Below are 25,012 nucleotides of genomic sequence, written 5' to 3'. Positions count from 1 at the left end.
TCCTGTTCCCCAAGTCTGTCTTCTCTTTATTTATTAACCTTCCTGCTCAGTTAATCACACATCCCTGTTTTTTTTGTCTATAGTTACATATTTTCTTGTTTTCTTTGCAGTATGGTACCACTCCTCTGATCTGGGCCTCCAGGAAGGGCCACTTTGACAGTGTAATGCACCTTTTGGCCCACGGGGCTGATGTGGACCAAGAGGGAGCCGTAAGTTGGTTGTCTGTGACTGGTTACTATTTGTCAGTAGCATTCAATAGAGATCCAACGCTAGTAGAATACGTTGAATTGCAATTAACAATTACATTTTATAACAATGATATATAGAATTCTAAATAACACCTTTTGACATTTTTTATCTGAGGTATAACATCTGTACAATAGTACAATCTGATATTTTTATTAATTAAAGTTGATTTGAAGGGTAACTATGGTATTTTTCATTCATTCAGTTCCCACTTTTTTCTCATGTTTTGGTGTCTAAAGTCTAAAATGGGGCCGACAATTTTTGTAATTGTTATTAAGTTTGTATAACCCTGTAACTGGCATCCACCAAACGAGCTGCGAGGGCATTTGTGCAGCATAGATATTTGCATTCCATTCCATAAAAGTGCTTGTTTTTGCCACTAACAGGTTCAGTTTGTTCGTATAACTGTCAGGTAACTTTATAGAAAGGGCCCTACAGAGAAATCAAATGTTTCTCTTTACTTTTCGCTTGATTATGTCTGTCAAGAACAAAAGCTTCTCTTTAAGCAAGATTCTTTCCATCGTGTTGTCAGATACTTAGAATAAGAATAGATCACAAGCACTTTCAGTGAAGTAAATGATTGAGGAGTTGTCTCGATGGGATTACACTGCAGCCCATCAGCAGCTGCCATTTACAGCGCTCCTGCTCAATACTGGACACATTTCAGAAATTGTTGTCCCCCTAGGTTGCTTAGACACACGCATTATTGTCAGGGTTCTTACAAACGTCTTTAGAGTCTGGAAAATATGGGAAATTGTTATTTGAGTGTTGATACCTGAATTACAATGCCTACATGACTTGCACTGACACTTATTTGAATCGGCATCATATTTACTAGTGTTTCCTCAACAATGTTGATATTTGATTTGGTAAACTGGACAGGTAGCTTAACAGCTGAGCAAGTCTAATTTTGTTTTGGGTTCATCGTGGGGGGCATGACAAACTAAGCGGCTTGTTCTTGCCAGTGTAGTTTGCACATAATCAAGATTTAATGCTCCCAAGCGCCACAAACTCATTAGTAGACTGCAATATTAAATAATTGATTGCATCTTTGACACAGCACATCTGTGCTCCTTTGAGTCATGTTGCATCTGTGCTGTCACAAACTGACAAATGTAAGAGTTCAATAGATGGCATCAATAATCAGATGAAACTAGAGTAGCTAATGTTGCAGAGCAATTAATTTACATGTGATTTAGAGACTCTAGTGCCAGGAGAAATATGAGTTATTGGGCTTGCTAGACAATATATCAATAATAAGCCTGTAGTGTCTCCCAGCCATAAAGTATTGGGCGTGTGCTAAATTGAACATCAACCAAAATCATAGACACAGTCAAGTCCATAATCTGTAATTTTGAAATGTTTGGATCTGATTGACCCTGAAATTAGCTAATTTAAATAGCTTTCTTTTTGTATGTTTTTCAGAACTCAATGACGGCTCTGATCGTGGGAGTGAAAGGTGGCTTCACAGAGGTCGTGAAGGAGCTTCTGAAGAGAAACCCAAATGTCAACATGACGGACAAGGATGGAAACACAGCCCTGGCCATTGCTGCCAAGGAGGGTCACATCGAGATCGTGCAGGACCTGCTGGATGCCGGCACCTATGTCAATATCCTAGACAGGGTGAGGGGCCACCTGACTCCAGTCGTACAAGCTTGCTGTTGATGATGTAGAAGACTCGTTAATATATAAAACAATATGAATGACATTTTGTTCATGTCTCTCGCTGTCTGTTTTTTAAATTTCTGTCTCTTTCAACATCTGTCTCAGAGCGGGGAGACCATGCTGATTGGAGCAGTGAGAGGAGGTCATGTGGAGATAGTCCGAGCGCTGCTGAACAAATACGCTGATATTGACGTCAGGGGCCAGGTAAGAGTTCCTCTCCCGCTGTCTTTGCTACCTTGTTAATGTTTTAAAACAGGCATGAGGCCTTCTTGTGTTCTCTATGTGATAGGTCACACTAGGCTACTCAATACTGTTTAGTTCTACGGTTTCTTGGGAAAGTAAACTTTAAACTATGGGACTACACACATATTATAAGTATTATTGTTGTTATTATAAACAGACACTCCTTGGTTTCTTTTTTCTAAAATAAGCATGATAGGATTTGCCTTGTCCTTTCCATGTCAGAATGGAAAGACTGCCCTCTACTGGGCAGTGGAGAAAGGCAACGCGACCATGGTGAGGGACATCCTGCAGTGTAACCCCGACACCGAGAGCTGCACTAAGGTACAAGGTTACTCAGTAGTAGAGAAGTTAGACTCACTTTCTGTTATCCTTTTGTATTTCTTGATTGTTATTTCCAAAGTATCATGTTTCTCTCTTTATTTCATCCCATTTTTCATATATATCACAGTAATAACAAAAGAAATCTGCTGTAAAAAATACTGTTGACCAAAAATGCAGACAGACAAATGTGAATATTTCCTTTAAAAAAAAAAAGTATTTCTTTTTTTCTTTCTTTCCAAAACTATTCTGTGTAGGCAGTGGTATGTTTTTCACTTATGTTGTGTTGATAAATTGTATATGTAAAAAGATATTGATGATGTGTGTTGTTAAATTTTAGGAGGGAGAGACTCCACTCATCAAAGCCACCAAGATAAGGAACTTGGAAATCGTGGAGCTCCTTTTGGATAAAGGAGCCAAGGTGTCTGCAGTGGAAAAGGTACTTTTTAAAACATACTTCCACGTAACATACACCTGTGCAGAAGGATCTTGTCCTAACTGTACTTTTAAATTAGTTTGTATGTTCAGGGATCTGACAGTGTTCGAGTTAGCTGTTGGATGTTTTTCTCCCTTCAGAAAGGAGACACCCCCCTCCACATTGCCATTCGAGGGCGCAGCCGCAGGTTGGCTGAGCTGCTGCTGAGGAACCCTAAAGATGGCCGCCTGCTTTACCGGCCAAACAAAGCTGGAGAGACGCCATACAACATCGACTGTACCCACCAGAAAAGCATCCTCACACAGATATTTGGAGCCAGTACGACCAGTCTTTCTATTTCATTCTGGAAGAATTGTGTGACAAAATGCTCTCATTGCATTGTCCTGAAATCGGAACAGAATTAACGGCTTTCTTTGTCTTCTCTCGTCTTCCTCTGCACGATTTAACTTTTTCTCTCTCTCCTATTCTCTCCCAGAGCATCTCGCCCCCTCTGAGTCAGATGGAGACATGTTGGGTTATGACCTGTATAGCAGTGCTCTAGCAGACATCCTGAGTGAGCCCACCATGCAGCCGCCTATCTGTGTTGGACTTTACGCTCAGTGGGGCAGTGGCAAGTCTTTCCTTCTCAAGAAACTGGAGGGTAAGTAAGCCCACAGCATTGAAACGTCTCGTAGAAACATGAAAAGTACTTATTGTGAAATGATGTAAAATGGTTCCCACGCATCCTAGAAAACCTGAACAATTTTCCAGTCAATAAAATCACATGAAACATGAAGGAACAAGTTAAATGTCTTGAAAATTATTTCAACATTCTCCTATTTTCTGCTGATTCTGATTTGCCATCTGATAGGGCACAATTATGTTCAGGGTCATATTAATGAGAGTAGCACTGCAGATTGAAAAAAATATGATTTCATAGATAAGTGAAAGCTGTAAGCTGCACATCTTTTAATTTAGACTTCCAAAGAGAGAAACATTAGTGTATGGTGTGATCCTTGTTCTGCCAGCCATACATCATTACTGGAAAAAGATGTCTAGAAAAGAGTGGAAACCCTAAATATGTTTGTTTGCATATTTCTCTTATACTTGATTGAAACATCTGACATGAGATATTTGTTTTCCTTCCTCTTCTCCATTAGATGATATGAAGACCTTTGCAGGCCAGCAGATAGAGCCATTGTTCCAGTTCTCTTGGCTGGTGGTCTTCCTGACCCTGCTCTTCTGCGGCTCAGTGGCTGTGGTACTGGGCTTCACTGTTGATCCCAAGCTGGCAATTGCGGTCTCCCTCAGCCTCCTCGCTCTACTCTACATCTTTTTTGGTGAAGAGACAGATGAGCTAGAAATACAACATTTGTATTGATTATTAAAAGAGGACAACACATATGTTTCATGGTGATTATGAACAGGACGTAACAATTAAACCTCCAATGTCTCCAGTGTTGGTGTACTTTGGAAGCCGACGTGAGGGGGAGAGCTGGAACTGGGCGTGGGTCATCAGCACCCATCTGGCTCGCCAGGTCGGTTACCTGGAGCTGCTGCTCAAACTGATGTTTGCCAACCCCCCTGAACTTCCGGAGCAGACCACCCGCGCACTGCCTGTCAGGTGACTGACGCGCATACTAACTGCTGAGTTCTGTCATTTCCCCAAGTCAAAGACAAACGATGGCAACACTTCACCGTTGCAGTCTCACTCTGCTTATATTCTAAGTTTAAAAACTCTAAAGGTGGAGTAGCACCATTGATTATTACATATATTATTGCGACGTTAGCAATCTCGTTTAAATGAATACCGTACTTAAGTCCCAGTACCATCTGAAGTTTGCAGTGTACCTCAACAAATCAAAGCATCATTTCTGTTTCTAACATGTCACACAGGTTCCTGTTCACCGACTATAACCGCCTGTCCAGTGTTGGAGGGGAGACCTCCATGGCTGAGATGATTGCCACGCTCTCTGATGCCTGTGAGAGGGAGTTTGGCTTCATGGCCACCAGACTCTTCCGGGTTTTCAAGAGAGATGAGATCCAAGGTGACGTTTTGACTTTAGTTATCGGTCATATAATGTTGTTTCAGACTGCACACAACGTCACGATCAAATCTGTCTATGATATTAAACATCGTACATTGTTGACGACAAGAGAGACGTTGATTTGGAGTTGCAACCCACTGGGAAGTGTTTGAATGAGCACAAGGCAACATTCAAAAAGTCCAATGTTTTAGGATATTCAGCTTATAATTCTGGTGTATTCACCCTCTATCAGACTTTCCACCAATCAAATCAGGCGTTGGAATCAGCAACCCGAGCCCCTCCCGCTTCCCAAACATGTTGTGTTCTTTCGGGGTGTCCCTCGGGACCAAGCTTACCAAAAGGACCTGGCACACGATTTCCTCCGTTTGGGCCAAGAGGCCCTTTTTGCCGAACACACACTCATGTATGGGAAGATTCTGACGCAGTCATTCTTCTTTCTATTAATTGCCCAAGTTCAAATCTCTAGGAAACATCATCAAACCAGATGTTTCCAACATAGCAAGTCATATAAACCGTTTTCTGATTGCTAACTGTAGGGAGTTCAAACTCTGTTATATGATGATTTTCTCCAACAACATTTTGAATTAAGAGCTTGTATTGATATCTGTTAATGGCTTCTAAATTGAAATATGTATCTGCGCTGTGCAGTTTTTAATAAAAACTTTTTTAATAGAAAATAATAGCTTTTTGTAAATTTAATTTGTAATCAAAGTACGTTTCTCCCACATTATCCTCCACCTCCCTCTCTTACCCCAGGAACGAGGTGGAAGAAAACGTGTTGCGTTCCCTCATTCGTGCTGTTTGCCTTGACACTGGGATGCCTGATCACTGGTTTGGCCCTGTTGGCCATCTTTAAGGTAGGTTAGAGGAATTAATCGGTGACACTGAGTTTAAACCTTCCACAAGGTCACTGGACGGCCTAGTAATCAGCTTCAATGCTTTTATTTACCAGTTGGACCCGGGGAATTTGACAGTAAATGCAGTGCTGATTGCCATGGCCAGTGTGGTGGCCCTGGCCTTGCTGCTCAACTGTAGGACCTGGTGGCAGGTGGCCGACTCCATCCTCAACTCCCAGAGGAAGCGGCTGCACAGTGCTGCCGACAACTTGCATCGACTCAAGAGTGAAGGATTCATGAAGGTAGACTAAAACACTTTACTCATTGTATGCAGTCAAATGCAAGCCCTTCAACTTCCTGTTTTCACGGATAAAGGGGCAATCCATTTGCTTTCCATCCCTTTCCTTGTTTCGAGACATTGATTTTCTTCCCTTGTCTCACACCAGGTTCTGAAGCATGAAGTGGAGCTAATGTCAAAAATGGCCAAAACCATTGATTGCTTCACCCAGAACCAGACACGCATGGCCGTCATCATCGACGGACTAGACGCCTGTGAGCAGGACAAAGTTCTGCAGATGCTGGACACGGTGCGTGTGCACATGCTTCAGTGCGAGGGAACGTACTGTAAATGATGAGTGCAGCTTCCTGTTGACTGATAACAAGATAATATGAAGCAATTACATTTTTCAACATATGTCACTCAAGCAAATGTCTAACCATGGCTGCGACCACACGACCTTATCTTCCTGTGTGTCTTTCGCCTGTGAGCACACAGCCCACACGGCTCCGGCGGACACCCTGGTGTTCCCAGCTGCCTTAACTCGCCTCCAAGTTTAGATTCGTACCCTCAGCTGCTGTAATTATATATATTTTTTTCGCCAAATGTTGTTATTTAATGAAGTAATCCCAGATTAGCACACATATGGCAACCTCCTGTGTGCTCATGTAATATTCTTATTTTTGAAAGCACCTCCTAGTCACTCTGAAACCATGTTGTGTTCAGAGATTCAAACACTTTGAAGTTACAGTGTTGTATTCTTTTCCTACCAAATAAAGTGCATTAAAGATGCAGATGATGTTGTGTAGCCGTAGTTGATGCTCCTCGGGGACGTGGGGTTGACGAACCATCGATGCATGCAGCACCAATCAATGTGCTGTGACACTTGGACAATGTCCCTTAGTTTTATCAAAGTGGAAATCCCCCGCCCCATGTGCTCTCACTAGAGTCATTGAGTCTAAGTACTCCAGCTGACTGTTGCCTCTAGCTGTCATGGTATTGTCTAATGTAAACCACCCATTTTGACATTTAAGTAGTGGACACTCCACAGACGGATCTGCTGTGTTCGAGACCCTGAAGGCATCATGAAATGTTTGTTTTTGTTCTTGTTTGAAGTTTTTTGAGTTTGGGACAAAAAAACGGTGGCGAGAGATTTACACACCAATTCACGTTTTCTCATTCCAGGTGAGGGTACTCTTCTCCAAAGGCCCTTTTATCTCTGTGTTTGCCAGTGACCCCCATATTATCATCAAAGCCATCAACCAAAACCTCAACAGTGTGCTGAGAGACTCTAACATCAACGGACATGACTACATGAAGAACATCGTCCACCTGCCAGTATTCCTCAACAGCAGAGGTCTCAGCGCGGCCAAAAAGCTCTGCATGGCAGCACCCGTCAATGGAGAGACCTCGCCCACTGAAGGTAAAGGATGATGGCAGATATACAACATATTGTAAGGATTGCACACGGTTTAGGGGTTTGAACTTCTGCAGATACAGTTCTATTTGAATAGAGACGTACACTATGTTCTTTCAAGGGCATCTCCTTCTGTCTTTTGTTTGTCCAGGATGGCATGAAGACACAGACAGGAAGATGTCTCAGAGCAACGTGGGCCAGGACCAGGCCAAGTTCGGCAGCAAGAACACCCTCAACCGCAGGGTAACGGTTATTCCAGTCATGTGAATTAATATAGACCAATGTGACACACAATGTTTTATTGGGGTCTCCAGACCCACATTAATGTTTCCCAACCATAGCAATGCTCTCTATTAATGAAAACAAGGAGAAAATATCACACAAACAAAATACTAAGAAAGAGGCCCTCCAAAGAGTATCCCCCCTTTGAATATTGTGGATTCAATATGAGACATGGGTAGACGAATGATAATAGACAAGCAATAATGAAAATACAAGTCCAAGAGTAGGATTATAATGAATCCATGTAAGATATACCAAGAACAATACATCACACATTGTTTATTATACTTGGTTATTATACTAAAGATACACAGTTTACACCTTAACCCTTGACACAAATAAATAAAAAGGGCGAATTGCAGAAAATGTTTTTAGTCAAAATTAAAACAGACAACACGCATGTTATCCGGAAATATCAGAGTTGGAAATGAATGCTTAATGTCTCGCCATTAATCAAACAAATGTAGTGTAGTGAGTTCACCACAATGTGATTAGAAAACGTTGACTTAGGCTTCGAGATGTCGCCTTTTAGAAGTCCTCACTGCTCTCTTCTCGGCCTCCTCCCTGAAAGAGGGGACGTGGTGGTGGTGGTGGTGGTGGCAGGCAGTGCAGAGGCCAGAGGACAGAAGGAGACGCACAGATACAAAAAGAGAGGTGCTCGGTATGCGGCCAAGGTTCCTGGTGTAATTGATGTAATGACTGTTTATCCTTCCTGCTGCGTTGCCACAGCCTAATGACAAGGCCTAGCAGCAGTGGGTCCCTGTGACAAAACACTGGCACCAGGTCTGCTGGCAGGAGGCTAAGTGACTGCTGCTGCCGCGGATGCCTTCCTCCCCCCTGCGAGACCTTCTCAGCCCCCTCCTTCCTTCCCGCCTCCCTCTCTTGTTTGTTTGTTTGACATTTGTTTGTACCTCGGGTTTATCTTGTACCCTCAATTATTGTTGTTGGCCCTTCTATTATGGGGCCGCTTGCTCTTTTTATTTGCCCTCTGTCACGAGCGAGCTCTTGGCAGGAGGGCCCTCTTTCTACAAGTGGAGATTACAATGAGGGCAGTAGGGGGAAATGAATTAGTGGCTCTTCATTTTCATGTGGCTTTTGAAGTTGTGGATGGCGGTACGACTATCTCGAGCATATTATTTCCATTCATTGTAATTCGAGGAATCTTCTTTTCATCAGAAATATATTCAGATCTTAAAAATTCAGATCTTAAAAAAATAGAGGAACCGGTTTCTCAAATATGATTTAATAATATTATTACAGTGTATCAGCAAGGAGAAGACGAAACATTAGAAATAAGCAGATACAAAACTATTCATCTAAATGAACCAATAAAGCTGTAAACTTACAGTAAAGATCCATCTATATTGGTAAGTCCGCCACAATGGACTGTCTGTGTGCTGGATCTTTTCAGTTCTGACTAAGTGCCGGCCATATGTTTCATCTCCCTGGGAAAGAGGTCATGAGACCGGCGTTACGACTTCAAAGTCCACCAAAAGCCTCGCCTTGGCTCATGACCATGTTAGCTGTCTGATATCACCACAGATGTTCTCAGATCTGTGTCAATAGCTCGCTTTCGTGTCATGACTGTTCAGCTTTGGACAGTGGCTCTTTGATTTGTATTTGCAGGAAATCATATGTTACGGCCCTTTTATGAAAAGATAGATTACATATAGATGGGAAAGCTGACGACGGTGATCATTAGGGGGACACAATGAAAGAAGAGACGCTCTACATCGGTTTCACTCACCTCGTAGATAGATGCAGACTTTGGTGGATTATTATCTTTATTCAGAACAAGTTGAACTATCATTGATATGTTACCATAAGATCATTTCACTTTAACCCTCCTGTTACCTTTAGGGTCAATTTGACCCCATTCAATATTTAATGTACGTGTTCTTTGGGGTCAATTTGACCCCAGGCTGTTTTTCACTGTGTCAAACATATAAGAAATATCAACTTTTTTATATATTTAAAGGGCTATTTAGGTAGTCAACAAACAAACATAAAGTACCTCACACTTAAACTTGGGAAACAATATTAATTCTAATAATTTTCTGGAGGTTTTAATTGCTGGGGTCAAATTGACCCCGAGGGTAAAATATGTTAGTAAATGTGAAGGTAACAGGAGGGTTAAATGAGAGCAAGTAAATCCAGAAATGTATTTGGGTTGTATGTAAGTACAGTTAAAGATGGATACGGTGCATAGGAAGTCAAGAATATGAGAAAAAGGGGCCTAATCCACCCATCTACCTGTATTCCTTAATGTATCCAAGCATACGGTTTTACAATGACCGGTGATCCTGAACCGCCTGCTCTCCGGTCTCATGACGCCCAGCTTGTCAAGAGTAACGTTAATGCTTTAGTGTCACATTAGCTGTGGCTGTATTGGTTTTACACACTGCTCTCTCATTAATAAACAGGATCACTTGTTTCCATATTATAAGAGAAAAATGAAAAATACTAAAATTGCCATTCTCATACGTTAAAGTTCAATTCAACGTAAAAGTCGTGGACACATAAATCTCGCCAAGCCGGCTGAAAACATAACAACATCTCTGAGATTGCCTCACAAATGGAATCCATTATTATGATTATTATTATTATGTCAAATTCTCAATCTTGTGATCTTTGCATTTGTGTCTTTCTTCGCGAACTCGCTCTGTTCAGGACACGTACCGGCGTCGGCAGATGCAGAGGACCGTCACCAGACAGATGTCCTTCGACCTGACCAAGTTGCTGGTGACCGAGGACTGGTTCAGCGACATCAGTCCCCAGACCATGAGGAGGCTGCTCAACATCATTTCTATCACGGGTAAAGAATGAAGCATGTTCTGCTTTAGCGGTGCCCTCATCTCGTTATATTAACTCTTTACATTTTGTCTAAACAGAAAACATGTAAGTTATTTATCCAGAAGATAACTCCTTTTACAGGGATCGAATGGGAAATTTTAGTGGACGAAGAAACGACACAAAGAAACTTCTGATGGGATGTAATTCTTTTTATTCATACCGGGGTCAACCATTATGTTGTACAAGCCAAATAAACTCCATAATGTATTACAAATATATTGTATTTGATTCATGATATCTAACATATTATGGTTGAAATCATTCTGACATTTCTTGGATGCCCAAACTGATAACAGTTACCAGCCTATTGCTCTGTTCCTAGTGCCATCACTTTGGACAGGTTATTAACCTGAGATGTTTGTTTTCTTGGAGGGAATAGAGCACTGACTTCTAATGCTGTGTTCAGACGGTCAGCGTCACATTAACAGGCTACAAGGAAGCCGTAGACACGAAGCTACGAACCGAGGACCGTCGCTCTGATAAAACAAAAAAAGGCAATAAAAAGAAACGAATGCTCTGCACCTTTGTTGACAGGTCGTCTGCTGCGGGCCAATCAGATCGTCTTCAACTGGGATCGGCTGGCGTCATGGATCAACCTGACAGAAGAGTGGCCTTACAGGACATCGTGGATCATCCTCTTTTTGGAAGAGAGTGACGGAGTGTCTGACCACATTTCTCTCAAAACGATCTACGAGAGGTAACAACACAAAAGCACATAGACTGAATCAATCACCCCATCTTTAATTATTCATCTCATGATCTATACGGTGTACAAGCTTTTTTAAATTTAACTGCTTGTTTCATTCTTTGTTCCATTTGTTGTTTTACCTTCTGCTGTCTTGTTTCCCACTTGGGGCATAACATTAGCAGGCTGAGGTGACCTTTACCATAAGATCAAATGGAAATGAGGTCATATAAGTTTATCTTAAGGACCCGGCGTTGTCGGTAAACCTCCAACTCCGTGCCGAGTTTCAGAAAGCCAGAACAGAAGTCAATAAATAATTTCATTTCTTGGTATATTCTCTGATATAAACAACTTTGACCAGCAGATGGCAGTAGATGATTTAGTTTGTGTGGACCACAGTAACTCAACTTCCCTGCCAATGGCTTTGAGAGCAACACTAATTGGCAACTGACAGACATATTTTGTAATTGATGATAATGCACAAGATAAATGATGTCTGAATTATAACCTGATCCATGCAGGGACACATCGTCTCAAAACTGGACACAGGACAGTTGACACTCTGACATGTTTGGTTAAGCTGCGAGTGTGTCTCTGTGTGTTGACAGTAGGACTCTCTGTTTTCTGTATGCATGTGGTCATGGATGCTTATAGGCCTGTTCGCCGCAGAAAAGAGGAGGAGATGGACACGGGCCTGAGACGCCGGGTCTGTGTGCTGCTGTACATCAGTCGATGGCCTTTAAAGGTTGCACTCTGTCACAATTCACTAGTGCCTACGACTCCTGCGGCAGGAAAGCGTCACAGACAGTTACTGTCAGCCAGCTAGGTTCAGCAGACAACCCCCCCCCCCAACTCCAAGGCAAACCACTGCCTCATTAGACTAGGTTTATGCAGTTTGGTTTTCAGAGGACAATAGGAATTTCTTTCCAATTTCTATATGGCAGTTAAGTGTTACATGAGAGGTGTACAGTGGGAGGAGAGAGTACCAGGTTTTTGATGAGAAACATCTTCGTCAGAAGGCTGTAACTGAATAATGTTGCTGAATGTGATGATCTCTGCCTTTTTTTCAGAATTGTTAATTTATATGTCACTACACTTCTCTATTATATATCTTTATCGTGTTTAAGTATAGTGGACACCCTCAAGGAAATGTCCACACGTTTACAATAATTATTGTGGAAAATAAAACCGGGAGATATAATGATACACTCGCGCAGCCACGCAGTTCTGCAGTGTTTCTGCATCTCGGCAACGGCCTGACCTCGAGTGTCTTCAACCCGCAGCATTTGGGTTGTGCTCGCGCCGCTCATTAGACTTAACATCGTCTTGTTTTTGACCAGCGGTCCTGTCTTTCTTCATCTTCGTCTTCACCGGGTGTCTTTCCAAATGGCTGCTCTATTCTGCAGTGGCCGTCGGAGAAGCGGCCTTAATGATGATGACAGGAAGCCTCGAACACGCTCAACACGACGCCTTGCCTCAAGGCCTTATCTCTCGCAGTAATCTTCCGCTGATAAGACTCAGGCCTCTGTGTGTGTGTGTGTGTATCTTTTTTTGTCCCTCAGCTCTTTTCTTCCCCTTCCTTATGATCTGTCTCTTGCGTCCCTTTTTTGTTCTGGACTAGATATTCTGTGTGTTTCCCTCCACGATGGATGGACACTCGACTGACCTCAGAACCTCAGCCCCCTTCTCCCTGTTGTCTGTCTGCTAGAGAAATGGAGAGCTTCTTTTCTTTGCTCTCCTTTTCAGTAGTGTACATGAACACCAACAGTCCAGCACACTCACACCTTATTTCGTAGCTCAAATTCAACCGGTTACCACTTCCTGTATCTTTTATAGTTAGCGACGTTTTAGTTTAATTCTGTTACCGCAAGACCCACGCTGCTCCGGTCTGCTGTGTGCTTTGTTTGTGTTTTAACATGCAGACAAGGGATGTGGTGTTGTGCACAACCATTTTGACACAGCGGAACTGCGCATCCTCTGGGCGTTACAAAGTGAATATATTAGTGGTGAAGTGAACGTGGGGGTGAGTCGGCCCCTTATAGGTCAACTGTCGCCCTGCATCTCAGTCAAAAAGCAGCATGCTCTTCCTCTCCTCTTTGTTAAGCTCGCTACAGCTCAGTAGGACACAGAGCAGCAGAAATATTACATTTTCGAACAAATAGTCTGGATAAGTCATATACAATTTAGGTGGTTCTCTAAAGACCTTTTTTAGTTTCCATCCCCCTTTTTGAAAAGGTAAAAATAAAATCAGGTTTGATACTTTGATCTTTTAAATGTGGCTCAGTTAAGACTTTGTGCGCTACCCAAACTGCTAAATTACAACTCAATTGGCCCATACACTCCTAAACCATCGGGACATATTGCATGAGTTTCATAAAGTGCCTCTCAGTGACGAAGGTGACAGCTTCTGTCTGGCATGTACCTGAACTCCTAGAATAGAGAGAGAAAATAAAAAACACACGCCCACCTTCGCCTCATATCTCACACAAACACACGCGCTCTCAAAACCGCTAAAAGCTGTTTTTAGCAACTTGCCTGGCAATAACAAGTGCCACGAAGGGCTGTGAAGTGTCATTGTAGCACACGGCGCGAAGAGAAATGTGTAGCGCTAATTCCCGTAGCGGGAGGTGGGGGCCAGCACGGCCCTCCTAATCTGATGGAGAATGTGTAATCGGTTAATAACCTCAGAGATTTCTATCATAACGGTAAAATGGGGGCGGCCCAGACTAATGCAAGGTAGCAGGGGGAGAGAGCGGTGTAACAAAGATGGCGCTGTCTGTCGGTGGGAGATATTGGCTGAAAGCAATCGCACTCACACACACACACACACACACACACACACACACACACACACAGCGTAAATGTTTCTCTCACTCGTTCTCCCGGGAAAACTCCAAATTTCGCCCCGAGCAGGGAGCCAGCGTTGCGGCCTGCGCTGCACACCCACAGAAGCGGAACCGAAAACAAAACGAGAAGTATTTTGGACCGACCCTCATATTTGTAGACGTCGAATTAAAAGCCTTACATCTGTGATTCGAAGGATGTTTTTTTTTTCGAACACTAGCTAATTGAATTTGGAGCCTGCAGCCTTGTGATTATCATTTTCAGCTGTATCATTCCTTCCTCCTCAGTGTCGCCGTCTCTTCTCAGGAGTCGGTTGCTCCTTGTTTTAGCTGCCATTAGAGACTTAATGACTATAGCTAACCTAGCTCTCTCCTGCTTCATGGTTATTGCATTAAAGCAGCTATTTCCAAAGACTGGTAATAGGCATTTGTATGTTTATTTCCTTGATGTTGTTTAGAGTCATTACATTACAGAAAAGCTTCGACCGGATGGCTGAATGTAGAGCGATTCCAAGTTTCTGAGCGACTACAGGTTCTGGATGTTGTTCAAGGACACATGTTTGACACGTAGCTGGGGCCTCTTTCCTTCATAAGCCATATGAGAGAGTGTGAGAAAAAAAGTTTGTTGGTGATAACAATTTATTGTTAGTTACATGTGATGCAACGCATACTGTGGGAGAGAAGGCTATGAGGAGATGAGCATAGACGTATACGTGAAGACACAACATTGGGATGCGATCAGTCACCTGCCGTATGTCTAGAAACACCCTCAAGGACTTTTAAAGGACTGTTCATGCAGTCTGGAGGAAACGGTGTCGGTCAACGTCTTGAATTCTAAGTTCAACATTTTTTTGACAGTGGTGATTTGTTTAATTTGACATGGGTCTGTGTTTTGGTTCAGGGGTTAACATATTTGGACCTCATGACGTATGGGGGCGGGCTTAGTCGGCCCCTCAGAGATTTTATTCTTGGATGCCAAGATCTCTTTTTCAGCACTCGGGGGGGGGGGGGGGGGGGGGGAGTGTCACTGGTCCACTGAGCAGGTTCCTGCACTGCTCTGACATCTGGTGCCCCGTCTGTGCCAGGATGCCCCCGCCGCACTCGGGAGTGTGTTTCTGGCGCTGCACCTGAATCCTCTGTTCATTACACACACACACACACACACACGTACATACTCACAAACCATTGCATATGAACACCCTAACACACACATTCACAAATTGTGGCAGAATGCATGCACGCTGTAACTGAAACAAGCACATATCCACACACTGCTTGCAACGAAAATCATTATTGATTAAACGTATGCATGCACAAACCAAACCTTAGCTCACACATAATACTTCATATGTGTGTGTGGTACACACGCATACGAACACACACACACAAACACACACCTACACCGAACTCTCACAGCAGTGCAAGAACATATGTCACCCCCAACTCCTCTGAGGATCAGTGTAATTAATCAGACCCTGAGATGCAGGCTGCATTAAACACACACACACACACACACACAGGTTCACAGAGCACAGGAGGCAGAACCCACCAGAGAAGTTATTGTCATGTAGCATTGTAGTCTTTATAAAGTGCTGTTCATTGCAGTTTCCCCGTGTTTGCCAATATTTGTAAAACAAATCTCAAAATCTTGATGCACTTTATTATTTAACTTTTTATGTCACAGCTTATGAAGAATCACGAAGTCCTCTCTATTGTTGTTTGGACCCTGCATTCATCAACCAAACAATCCCCCTCTCAGAGACATGACTAGAGCCAGGCACTTCTCGGACACTTCAAAACTCTTTTTTTCCCACTAATCGCACTCTGAATGAATACGTCGCCCGGCAATTCACTCTTAATTAGAGAGACTCTTATCCCAAGTACTGAAACATTAAGATGACACTCTCTTGATTCAGGATTACTTTAATTGGCACAATTATTTTAATTTGGTTGCAATTATGTGTCGGGGGAAGTGCTGTTCCAAACCTCATGCGAGTGCTTCCTTTTATGTGGAACCTTTTAATAAGCCCTTAAATATCTGGCCGCCAAAAAGAGAAAAGCGAGATCCTATTTTTTTCTTCTGATGAATACCTTTGAACGCCTCCTGCCCTCAAATGAAAAGTCTTTATTCTTTGCAATGGTGTCTATTTTTCAGGTGAATTCCTGTCGTATTTGTGACACTTTGTCATCTAGATGCAAAACAGATGCTTAAAAACCCCCAATATTTCCCCGCTCTCTGTGTCCTGTTCTGAGTACGCTCATTATCTCCATACTAGTCCCTTCAGAAGGTGTTTTAGTGAAAGTAAAACTGGTAATGCCATGCTCATTGCACTGCCATTTGCCAAGAGGCCTGAACGCGTGTGTGAATTTGAAATGGCTGGTGTGAAACCACCTATGTCTCAATAGAGTTCTGGCTCCATCACTGATAGGACACTGGCATTGATTCTACACACCGGTGTGCAGGCAGACCCCCTGACTGACGAGTTGAAAGATAAAGGCCGAGACAAAAAAAAACCAAAGTATGGTAGGTGTGAGATAAAGATAAAAAGACGGGAAGGGTTGGTATTGGATAAGAAAGGGCATAAAGAGAGAGTGAGAAGACAAGAGATTCCAGTCTCAGGAGGTAAAACGAGGTAAAAGAATTAAAGTGTGTGAATGCTGTAGAGGATCAGTCCGGATACCAGCAGGATTACGGCTAGAAGAGTTTAGCATTGGTGTCTCAGGTGTATTCAAAGCCTCAGGTGATGCTGCTGCTCCAAGTGAGATAGTCCAGCTGGTGGACACACAGATTCATACACATCATGTCCCCTGGGTCCAACATGGCTGTTTATACAGGGGAGCTGGTCCTCTGCTGATTGAATGTGTGCGTGTGTCAGCCCGGCTAGTATTGCCGTTCAGCCATCCCTCAGGTGTTTGGCGGTGGTGACTTGGACAGGAATCAGCCAGTCGGCTCCACCACCACTCAACCCCTGCTGAGCTTCTCTAAAAAAAAGTGTACAGGTGACACAACAGGAGGTGTGTGTGTGTGTGTGTGTCAAGGTGAGTTTCTGATTGTGTGCGCGTGTATTTGTGTGCGGAGGCTACCACGTGAGGATGGAAAGAACGTCATGCAGCATTCTTTATTTGAAAATCCCCAAAGCCCTTTTCATTTCAGCCTGTAAGCCGAGGTTGAGGGATTAGTCTAATTGGTCTGAAACAAGAGAACTGCCCTGTTCCCTTTTTTCTGCAAAAAAAAAAAAAGCCTTTACTACACCTCTGACTGGCCTCTGCTCTTTAGTCATAGAGTCGTCCATCAGTGACGACGAGGTTGTATTAACATTTAAATGTGACTCTGAGATGGGAAGAAAGGCGCCTGAGAAGCAGACATCTGCCTGATACTCTGGTGTCTCGGTGGTGTTGAGCATTATCGCTGATCTCGCTCCTGCTCCGCTGTCTCTTTGTGCCGGAACTGCTGGAAGGTGTGTGGGGGGGGGCTGAGTATAAATAGCAGCGCAGGGTTGCAAGAGGGTCAGCGCTGACCTTTAAGTGGACAACGAGGTTTGCCACTCAGCGGGAGCCACAAGCATACTCGATGCATACACTTACACGCACACATTCGGACCTTAACCCTCCTGTTACCTTCACATTTACTAACATATTTTACCCTCGGGGTCAATTTGACCCCAGCAATTAAAACCTCCAGAAAATTATTAGAATTAATATTGTTTCCCAAGTTTAAGTGTGAGGTACTTTATGTTTGTTTGTTGACTACCTAAATAGCCCTTTAAATATATAAAAAAGTTGATATTTCTTATATGTTTGACACAGTGAAAAAGAGCCTGTGGTCAAATTGACTCCAAAGAACACCGACATTGAATGGGGTCAAATTGACCCCAAAGGTAACAGGAGGGTTAAGTGATGATACCATCAAAAGTCAATGCAGGTCAGGCCCTTTTAGTGTGTGTGTGTGTGTGTGGAAGCCACACTGAAATGTCAAAGCGGCCAAGCCCAAATACAGCGAATTACAGATGAATGCTCTCCTGCCTATGTTGCGAGGGATCAAGCGTCCCTTTCTTCCCCATCAATGCTTTTAAAGCCGCTTTTAATGAGGCGTGTGATCATGCTAACAACCACTGTATAGCTCAAGGATTTAGTTATCAGATTTGTCTGCTGAGGTCTCTCGAGCAACGTGCTTCAGAAGGTTCTTAACAATCAGCAGAAGCTTTTCCTCGTCGCCATAAACTCAAATTGGAGAGGAGAAGCTTCAGTCGTCGTCTGTTTTGCGATACAACGTACTTTCTCTGTCTCGCTGTTTCTCCTACCCCCCCCCCCCCCCTCTCTCATCTTATTTCTGATGCACACATCCACCTCTGTGACGTTAATCAGAGGATTACTGGTTCAGCCTGAGAAAACCAAGCTTTATTTTTCACATTCATCACTCCCTGTCTAGATCCTAGCTCCAAAACAGACTTATTCCAGATGTATTCTGATCCTATCAGGAGAGCACATTTGTCTTTACTTTTGCAGTCCACCCCACTTAACGCTGCATCAAACGGCCGATCAACTGACCATTACAGCAATCAAACAACCACATACGCTGATATGAACTCTTGAGTGGTGCAATTAGTGTCACAATGAACAAACTTTGCCGTGGCCCTAAGATGCTCCAAACTCTTTTTTTTGGCACATAAATCACCAAGCTGAGGTTCAGTGTTTTACTATTTGTCAGGAATGAGGCCTTCGTTACTCTGAGTGGAGGGTTCAGTTAAGGTTTTTGGGGTCTGGAACAAGGAGGCTCCGTCTTGGCGCAACACATGAGTTTAATCAACATTTCAGGGAACCACTGAGTCCTGAGCCCGTCTCAAAGGAGAGGCCGCTCGCTCCAAAGCCGCTCAGTTTTTATCAGCCTGGTGTGTTTCCCATTAGCCTGCTTGTCTCTGTGGTTTGCTCCGGGATGCACAGGTCCAGCTCTGTACAAGAGAGTTTAAATTATTGGACTAAACTCTGCCACGAATGTATATAGAAAGCAGACGCTGCCACAAGTCGTCAGTTGGCACGGCCGAGACGAGAACGCTCGAAAGTCAGAGACACGGGGGTAAGCGGAGACAGAGGGTGTCCGCATTACTCGAAGCATTTGATTCAAATCAAGGAAATTCGCCTGGATCTTAAGGAGACAAAGAACATGCCGTCATCTCGAGTGAAAACATATTTTGCTCTCCCCCTCTGCCTTTGGGGCGGCGGAGGCTTTGGCAGCTTCCGAGAAACAATAACCTCTCGCAGCAATGACGCCGCGAGTCCACGTGCCAGCTTGCCGGTCGCTCCGCCTGTCCGCCGGTTTTCCCGGAGAGGGCCTCGTCGAGTTCATCCACGCGCTCGGCCGACGCCGTGCCAGCGACTCTGACCGAGAGAGGAATGTGCCGGACCCGGATCTGGTTAACTTCTTCACCCACTGGTCACGGCGTCTGACACTGAAACTCTTGAGCTCCGCGTACACAATGTGCACAGGCGTCTGTCTGTTCCGCAGGCATCTCCCCCTCTGTCTTTGGGCCCCTTTATGGAAATGTTTGGCAGCGACGTCCACCTCTTTGTGGCGCGAGTGCGCATGTCGTCCGTCAGCACAGTGGGCGGCTGTAAAGCAAAGTCAAGTGGCACATTCATTCTTTCGGCGCCCAAATAGCGGATAGAAGGGATAGAGAGATGAATTCTGCTCATTCCCGTCAGCTGCAGCGTGTGGGAGGTTCAGAGGAGGAGAACGGCTGTGCCCCAGTCAGCTTTGGGACCTATTAGCATTTGGATAAGCTCCGAAAGCTCCCAGTGGCCACACCACACGGAGAGCGGTCGGGCCAAACAGCCCGGACCGCTGCAGCTAGAAGCCGAGTCCCGTCAATGGGCCCATTGTGCAGGAATGGCTGCCGGGCTGCCCCGCGGCCTTTATCTCGCTCGCCCTCGGCCTGCTTGAAAGCAGCACGCCGGTTCCGGCTCCAACCCGAGCATCCATCTTGTCATTTGGCAACCGATTGCCGATAAGAATGGCTTTGTTCATTTTGCCTCTCTCGTCTGTTCAGGGGACGACTAAGTGTGGAGTAATGTATGTCAATTGCCTCACGCCGAGGCCACCATCCCATTAGTGAACTGCAAAGGATGTCATTTGAAGTGGCGAAGCGTCGTTGATAAACTGCTGTTGTCGTGAAGTGGGCGTGTCCGCGCTGTGACGCCACGCACTTCGGCACGTTTGCATGAATCGCTCAAATTGCTCACGATCATGTAGTTCATCCTCTGTTCCAGTAAATCTGATTTGTTTTTCTTTTCTATACTTTCTCTTCATCAAACCATTGTGATGTCATAAGAGGAATGGTGATGAATCATGGGAGGTACATTCCTTCCCGGTGGTTGCAGCAGGGACTACAACCAGCATGACGTCCAGTGTAAAAAACTACATGACCGGACCTGTTGCAGTCCGGCTGTCCCCGTGTTGCTTTACATCTGTGTGGATGTAACTCAGTGATGGATGTCCTTGATTTGTTTTTCTCACCAGCTCCCGGTTGTCTTTGGAAGATGCAGCTGTGTGTGCTACTGCATGTTGTGCAACGGCAAGCCAGAGAAATGCAAGTCGGCAAAATATGTGCAATCGTAGCTAGCTCCTTGGATGCCATTCAGGGTTCGTATGGTCATGGAAAACCTGGAAAAGTCATGGAATTTTAAAATGGTCATTTCCAGGCCTGGAAAAGTCATGGAAAAAACGTAAATCATAAAAGTTTTGGAAAAGTCATGGAAATTTGTTATCACATGTTCATTTATGCGGAGTTTAAAAATAATTAATATGTTTTTTAACCCTTGTGTTGCCTTAGGGTCATTTTGACCCGAATCAATATTACACCCTCCCCCCGCTTTAGGATTAATTTGACCCCATTCAATGTTTAATGTCGGTGTTCTTTCGGTAGTCAACAAACAAACATAAAGTGCCTCACACTTAAACTTGGAAAACAATATTAATTCTAATAATTTTCTGGCGGTTTTAATTGCTGGCGTCAAATTGAACCCAAAGGGTAAAATATGTTAGTAAATATAAAGGTAACAGGAGGGTGAAACATTGAATCGGGTCAAAATGACCCAAAGGCGGGGGGAGGGTGTAATATTGATTCGGGTCAAAATGACCCGAAGGCAACACAAGGGTTAAAGAAAGATGCTCAAAATATAAGCTGGCGTCCGCTCTCAATTCGCAAAATGTTCTAAATTGTTCATGTTTATACCGAGATTTCAGTTTGGTCATGGAAATTTGATTTAAAGTCATGGAAAAGTCATGGAAAAGTCATGGAAATCCATTGGTCAAAATGTGTAAGAACCCTGCCATTGGTGTTGGGCAATGCACAAGAAGGATTTCTATGTCGGACTCGTCATTGTTCTCCAAAGGTAACCGCGTGTGATGATAGAGCAAGATGGATGAGTTTTTAGACTATAATGAATGTATGAAATAAAGAATCCGAAGTAGTGTCTGATATCACTACAACTAGAGAACTCTGAGTTTAAGTTTCTTTATTATCGTCCGTTCTACGTTTAGGCCCGCTCCAACTAAACGGTGCACACATCATTCAGTAATGTTACATGGTCCTATAAAAAGATTCCTTGGAATATATTTGGAGGGTGTTCTCTATATAGCAAAAGGAAGTGCCGTGTGAGTGAGTGTGAGAGAGAGAGAGAGTGTGTGAGAGAAAGGGAGAGAGAGTGAGTCACTGGCTCCTGTTGGTCTGTGTCTGCAGACCCACAAATAAACAGCAGCAAGCCAGCTGGAAACGGGGGAAAGCAAGAGCTCCTCGCTCTGTACACGGGTGAATACAGTTCATGGGAAAAGGAACCAAACACCCACAAATACTGAACATGTGTATGCACATGAGCTCAAACATACACACACACGAACGCACACACACACACGCACACACGCTACCTTTCATCTGTGTCTTTGCATTTCCTCATCTTCACTGTGTGTGTGTGTGTGTGTGATCTGCCTTCAGAATCCCATCCGTCCTCAGCAGAGGTCACAGGAGTCAGGGGTTCATCTGTGTGCCAACATGGAGCTTCCTTGACCTTCAGGGTCTTGTTAAAGGTTCTGATGGAAGATGGATTGAGAGGGTTTAGTCCACTGGAGCTCAGTTTATATATTCTGTATTAAATCAGAGAGTGATGGCACAGCGCTGTGTAAGACATCTTTATTTCAATCACAAATGCATTGCGCTGGTTAGGGGGTACTTGGCTGAAAAGAAAATGTCCACAGCAGGCACACCACTGGAAACAGGTTGAGAACCACTGGCTTATAGTACACATCTGACTCTGAGGGGCATTTACATTGTGCACTGGAAAACTTTAGGTCTTCCATCCTTGTGAGAGGACTGGACCTCGGCCTCTTCACTCACTGTAAACTGGATGGATACGAGCGTCGGCTAAAAGCCTCACATGTAAATGATGTAGATCGTAACTGAGCGCAGTGCGGTCCTGCAGTCTTGTGTCGTCCACCCTCACCGAGGTTACGATCCTGAGACGGTAAACATTTCTGTTTGTTAACTGGATTAGTTTATCTGATTGTTTGGATTATTAGCTAACAGTGTGCTGTTTTGAACCCTCGCCAGATGCTGACCTCCCGCTGACTTAGCTAGCGTGCAGCAGCGACGGTATTAATCATCCAATCGAGTCACAGAAAGGCCAGCCTGTGCTCACGCTCGAAAAACAGATCAGGCCCAGGGAAAAACCCAAGTCGCCAGGCTGCGTTCTCAGCGGAGCATACAAGTACACACACTGGGCGATGTACGGGGAGGAGCGTGAGTCGAGGTTCAACTGGATGGAGGGAAGGTTAAGTACAGGGTTCGTACGGTCATGGAAAACCTGGAAAAGTCATGCAATTTTGAAATGGTTATTTCCAGGCCTGGAAAAGTCATGGAAAAAACTTAAATCATAAAAGTTTGGGAAAAGTCATGGAAATTTGTTATAATCACATGTTCATTTACGTCGAGTTTGAAATAATTAATACGTTTTTTAAAGAAAGACGCTCAAAATATAAGCCGGCGTACGCTATCAATACGCACAATTTTCAAAAATGTTCATGTTAATACCGAGATTTCAGTTTGGTCATGGAAATTTGGTTTAAAGTCCTGGAAAAGTCCTGGAAATCCATTGGTCAAAATGTGTAAGAACCCTGTAAGTAGGATGCAGGGTTCAGATGAGAAATGTAGGCAGAGATGAGAAAAATGTCTGCTCCCTGCTGGAGTCTCCCTGTTCGTCTGATAAGCGCGCTCCGTTCTGGTGATGAATGGTCGTGTCACAGGTCACTCCGAGTTTCATATTCTCACGTCTGAATGACGTGATTAACGAGATGTCACGACCGCTCCGGGTTGTCGGTGTTTGGGTTTGTTGTCGCGTCGGCCACATCGGTTACATCGTCCTTGATTACACCGAGATCGTTTTTTCGACCTCGTGCGGCGGAAATTGAATTTCCCACTTCAGCACTTCAGTGTTCATGTTCAGTATTTTCATCATTTCAGAGACGCTGTTGTCCCTTCTGAACTCCTGGTTTAAACTTTAGATTATATTCCACGGTGCCAGAGTGTGCAGTGTCGATAAATTGTTTTGACGTCTGATGTTCTTGATTTTAATACAGTGTTGTTGTTTTCGGCAGTATGGACAGGAAACACTATCACAAAGTAATGGAACAATCTCCAAACACGGTGTTTACTCTGCTTCTGTGATAACAAACATCGCGGTAACCGTAGCGGCATCACGAGCCGCTTCCGTCTGCTGCTTGCTAAATTACCCTGATTGTCATCTTCTCAGGTTTCCTCCTCTGCAGAGAAAAGATAACATCCCTCACTCTATCTGTCCTCAAACATCCCCCCTTTCACTATCGTGCCTTCTCTAAATCCAGTTATCTCTCTGCTCTCATGATGATGATGATGACCGTTGCATATCTCTTCCATCTTAACACTACAGCTTGCTATTTCCTCTTTTCTTTTTTTTCGTCAGAATGTGAGCCTTTGAGCTACCAGTCACAATTTAGTGTAAACTGACACATTTTTGTCACGTGCCAATAATACTTCACACGTTATTGTGGTGTCTTTTATAAGCGTTTGGTTTTCCACATTAATATACTAGTCATATGTCATCAGTCACTTGTTCCAACAACCAACGAGTCATTCTTCAAATCCTTAAGATTCATATTTCTAAGTCGTTTTATTATGTTTGCTGGAGAGAGCAACACATCACCGCAGAGTCCTGCTGACTTCATATCCTTCTCTTTTTCTCTGAAGAATCTCCAAGAACATCCCCACCACAAAGGACGTGGAGCCTCTGCTGGAGATCGATGGAGACATCCGCAGCTTTGAGGTCTTCCTGTCCTCCAGGACGCCCGTTCTCGCCGCTAAAGATGTTGAGATGTTCCTGCCCTGCACCGTCAACCTGGACCCCAAACTCAGGGAGATCATAGCAGGTTTATACGCACTCGGTATTCCCACAGATGGGTGAAAGATACGAGGGGGAAACCAGCATCGAATGTCTTAAAGTTGAGCAGCCGGAGTATCTGCAGTGCACCTTGGCATAGATGCCACACGTCCCCGGGCTCTGCTGCAGGAGACCAAATGATATTCCTTCATTTTAGGGCTTTGATGATGGAGCTGAGAGTGCCGTCTAACACGTCAAAAATGCATTTGTTTTTGTTTTAAATGGAGAGAGAAAGGGCTGTGACATGCATCAAAGGTCCCACAGTTGAAATTAAACCGTATGGTGACTGCGAGGAACACAGCAATAATCAGCATGTTTTATTCTTGACCTTGAAATGAGCCATTTTGAAGCTTTTTTTTCCTGAAGCTTTGAAGCATTACGGTTGCTCCGATTGTTGGGCCACAGATCGTTATCAGCCGATAT

General features: G+C 43.9%; 1 protein-coding gene across 7 annotated transcripts in view; it reads left to right on the top strand.

Annotated features, from left to right (window-relative positions):
- kidins220a (kinase D-interacting substrate 220a) overlaps positions 1–25,012 on the top strand; it is a 45,112-nt gene that overhangs the window by 8,383 nt on the left and 11,717 nt on the right. For all 7 annotated transcript variants that reach the window (XM_056425981.1, XM_056425986.1, XM_056425985.1 and 4 more), the window contains 18 exons: positions 111–209; positions 1,672–1,869; positions 2,017–2,115; positions 2,377–2,475; positions 2,813–2,911; positions 3,049–3,226; positions 3,384–3,548; positions 4,048–4,227; positions 4,346–4,511; positions 4,784–4,935; positions 5,692–5,792; positions 5,888–6,073; positions 6,218–6,358; positions 7,234–7,471; positions 7,617–7,708; positions 10,418–10,562; positions 11,135–11,297; positions 24,400–24,578. In XM_056425981.1, coding sequence (XP_056281956.1) covers positions 111–209; positions 1,672–1,869; positions 2,017–2,115; positions 2,377–2,475; positions 2,813–2,911; positions 3,049–3,226; positions 3,384–3,548; positions 4,048–4,227; positions 4,346–4,511; positions 4,784–4,935; positions 5,692–5,792; positions 5,888–6,073; positions 6,218–6,358; positions 7,234–7,471; positions 7,617–7,708; positions 10,418–10,562; positions 11,135–11,297; positions 24,400–24,578 — 2,680 coding nt within the window. The remainder of the gene's footprint in view (positions 1–110; positions 210–1,671; positions 1,870–2,016; positions 2,116–2,376; positions 2,476–2,812; positions 2,912–3,048; positions 3,227–3,383; positions 3,549–4,047; positions 4,228–4,345; positions 4,512–4,783; positions 4,936–5,691; positions 5,793–5,887; positions 6,074–6,217; positions 6,359–7,233; positions 7,472–7,616; positions 7,709–10,417; positions 10,563–11,134; positions 11,298–24,399; positions 24,579–25,012) is intronic.

This window comes from Pseudoliparis swirei, chromosome 11 (assembly GCF_029220125.1).
Source record: "Pseudoliparis swirei isolate HS2019 ecotype Mariana Trench chromosome 11, NWPU_hadal_v1, whole genome shotgun sequence".
NCBI classification, from domain to species: Eukaryota; Metazoa; Chordata; class Actinopteri; order Perciformes; family Liparidae; genus Pseudoliparis; species Pseudoliparis swirei.
This window is presented reverse-complemented; position numbering and strand designations above follow the sequence as displayed.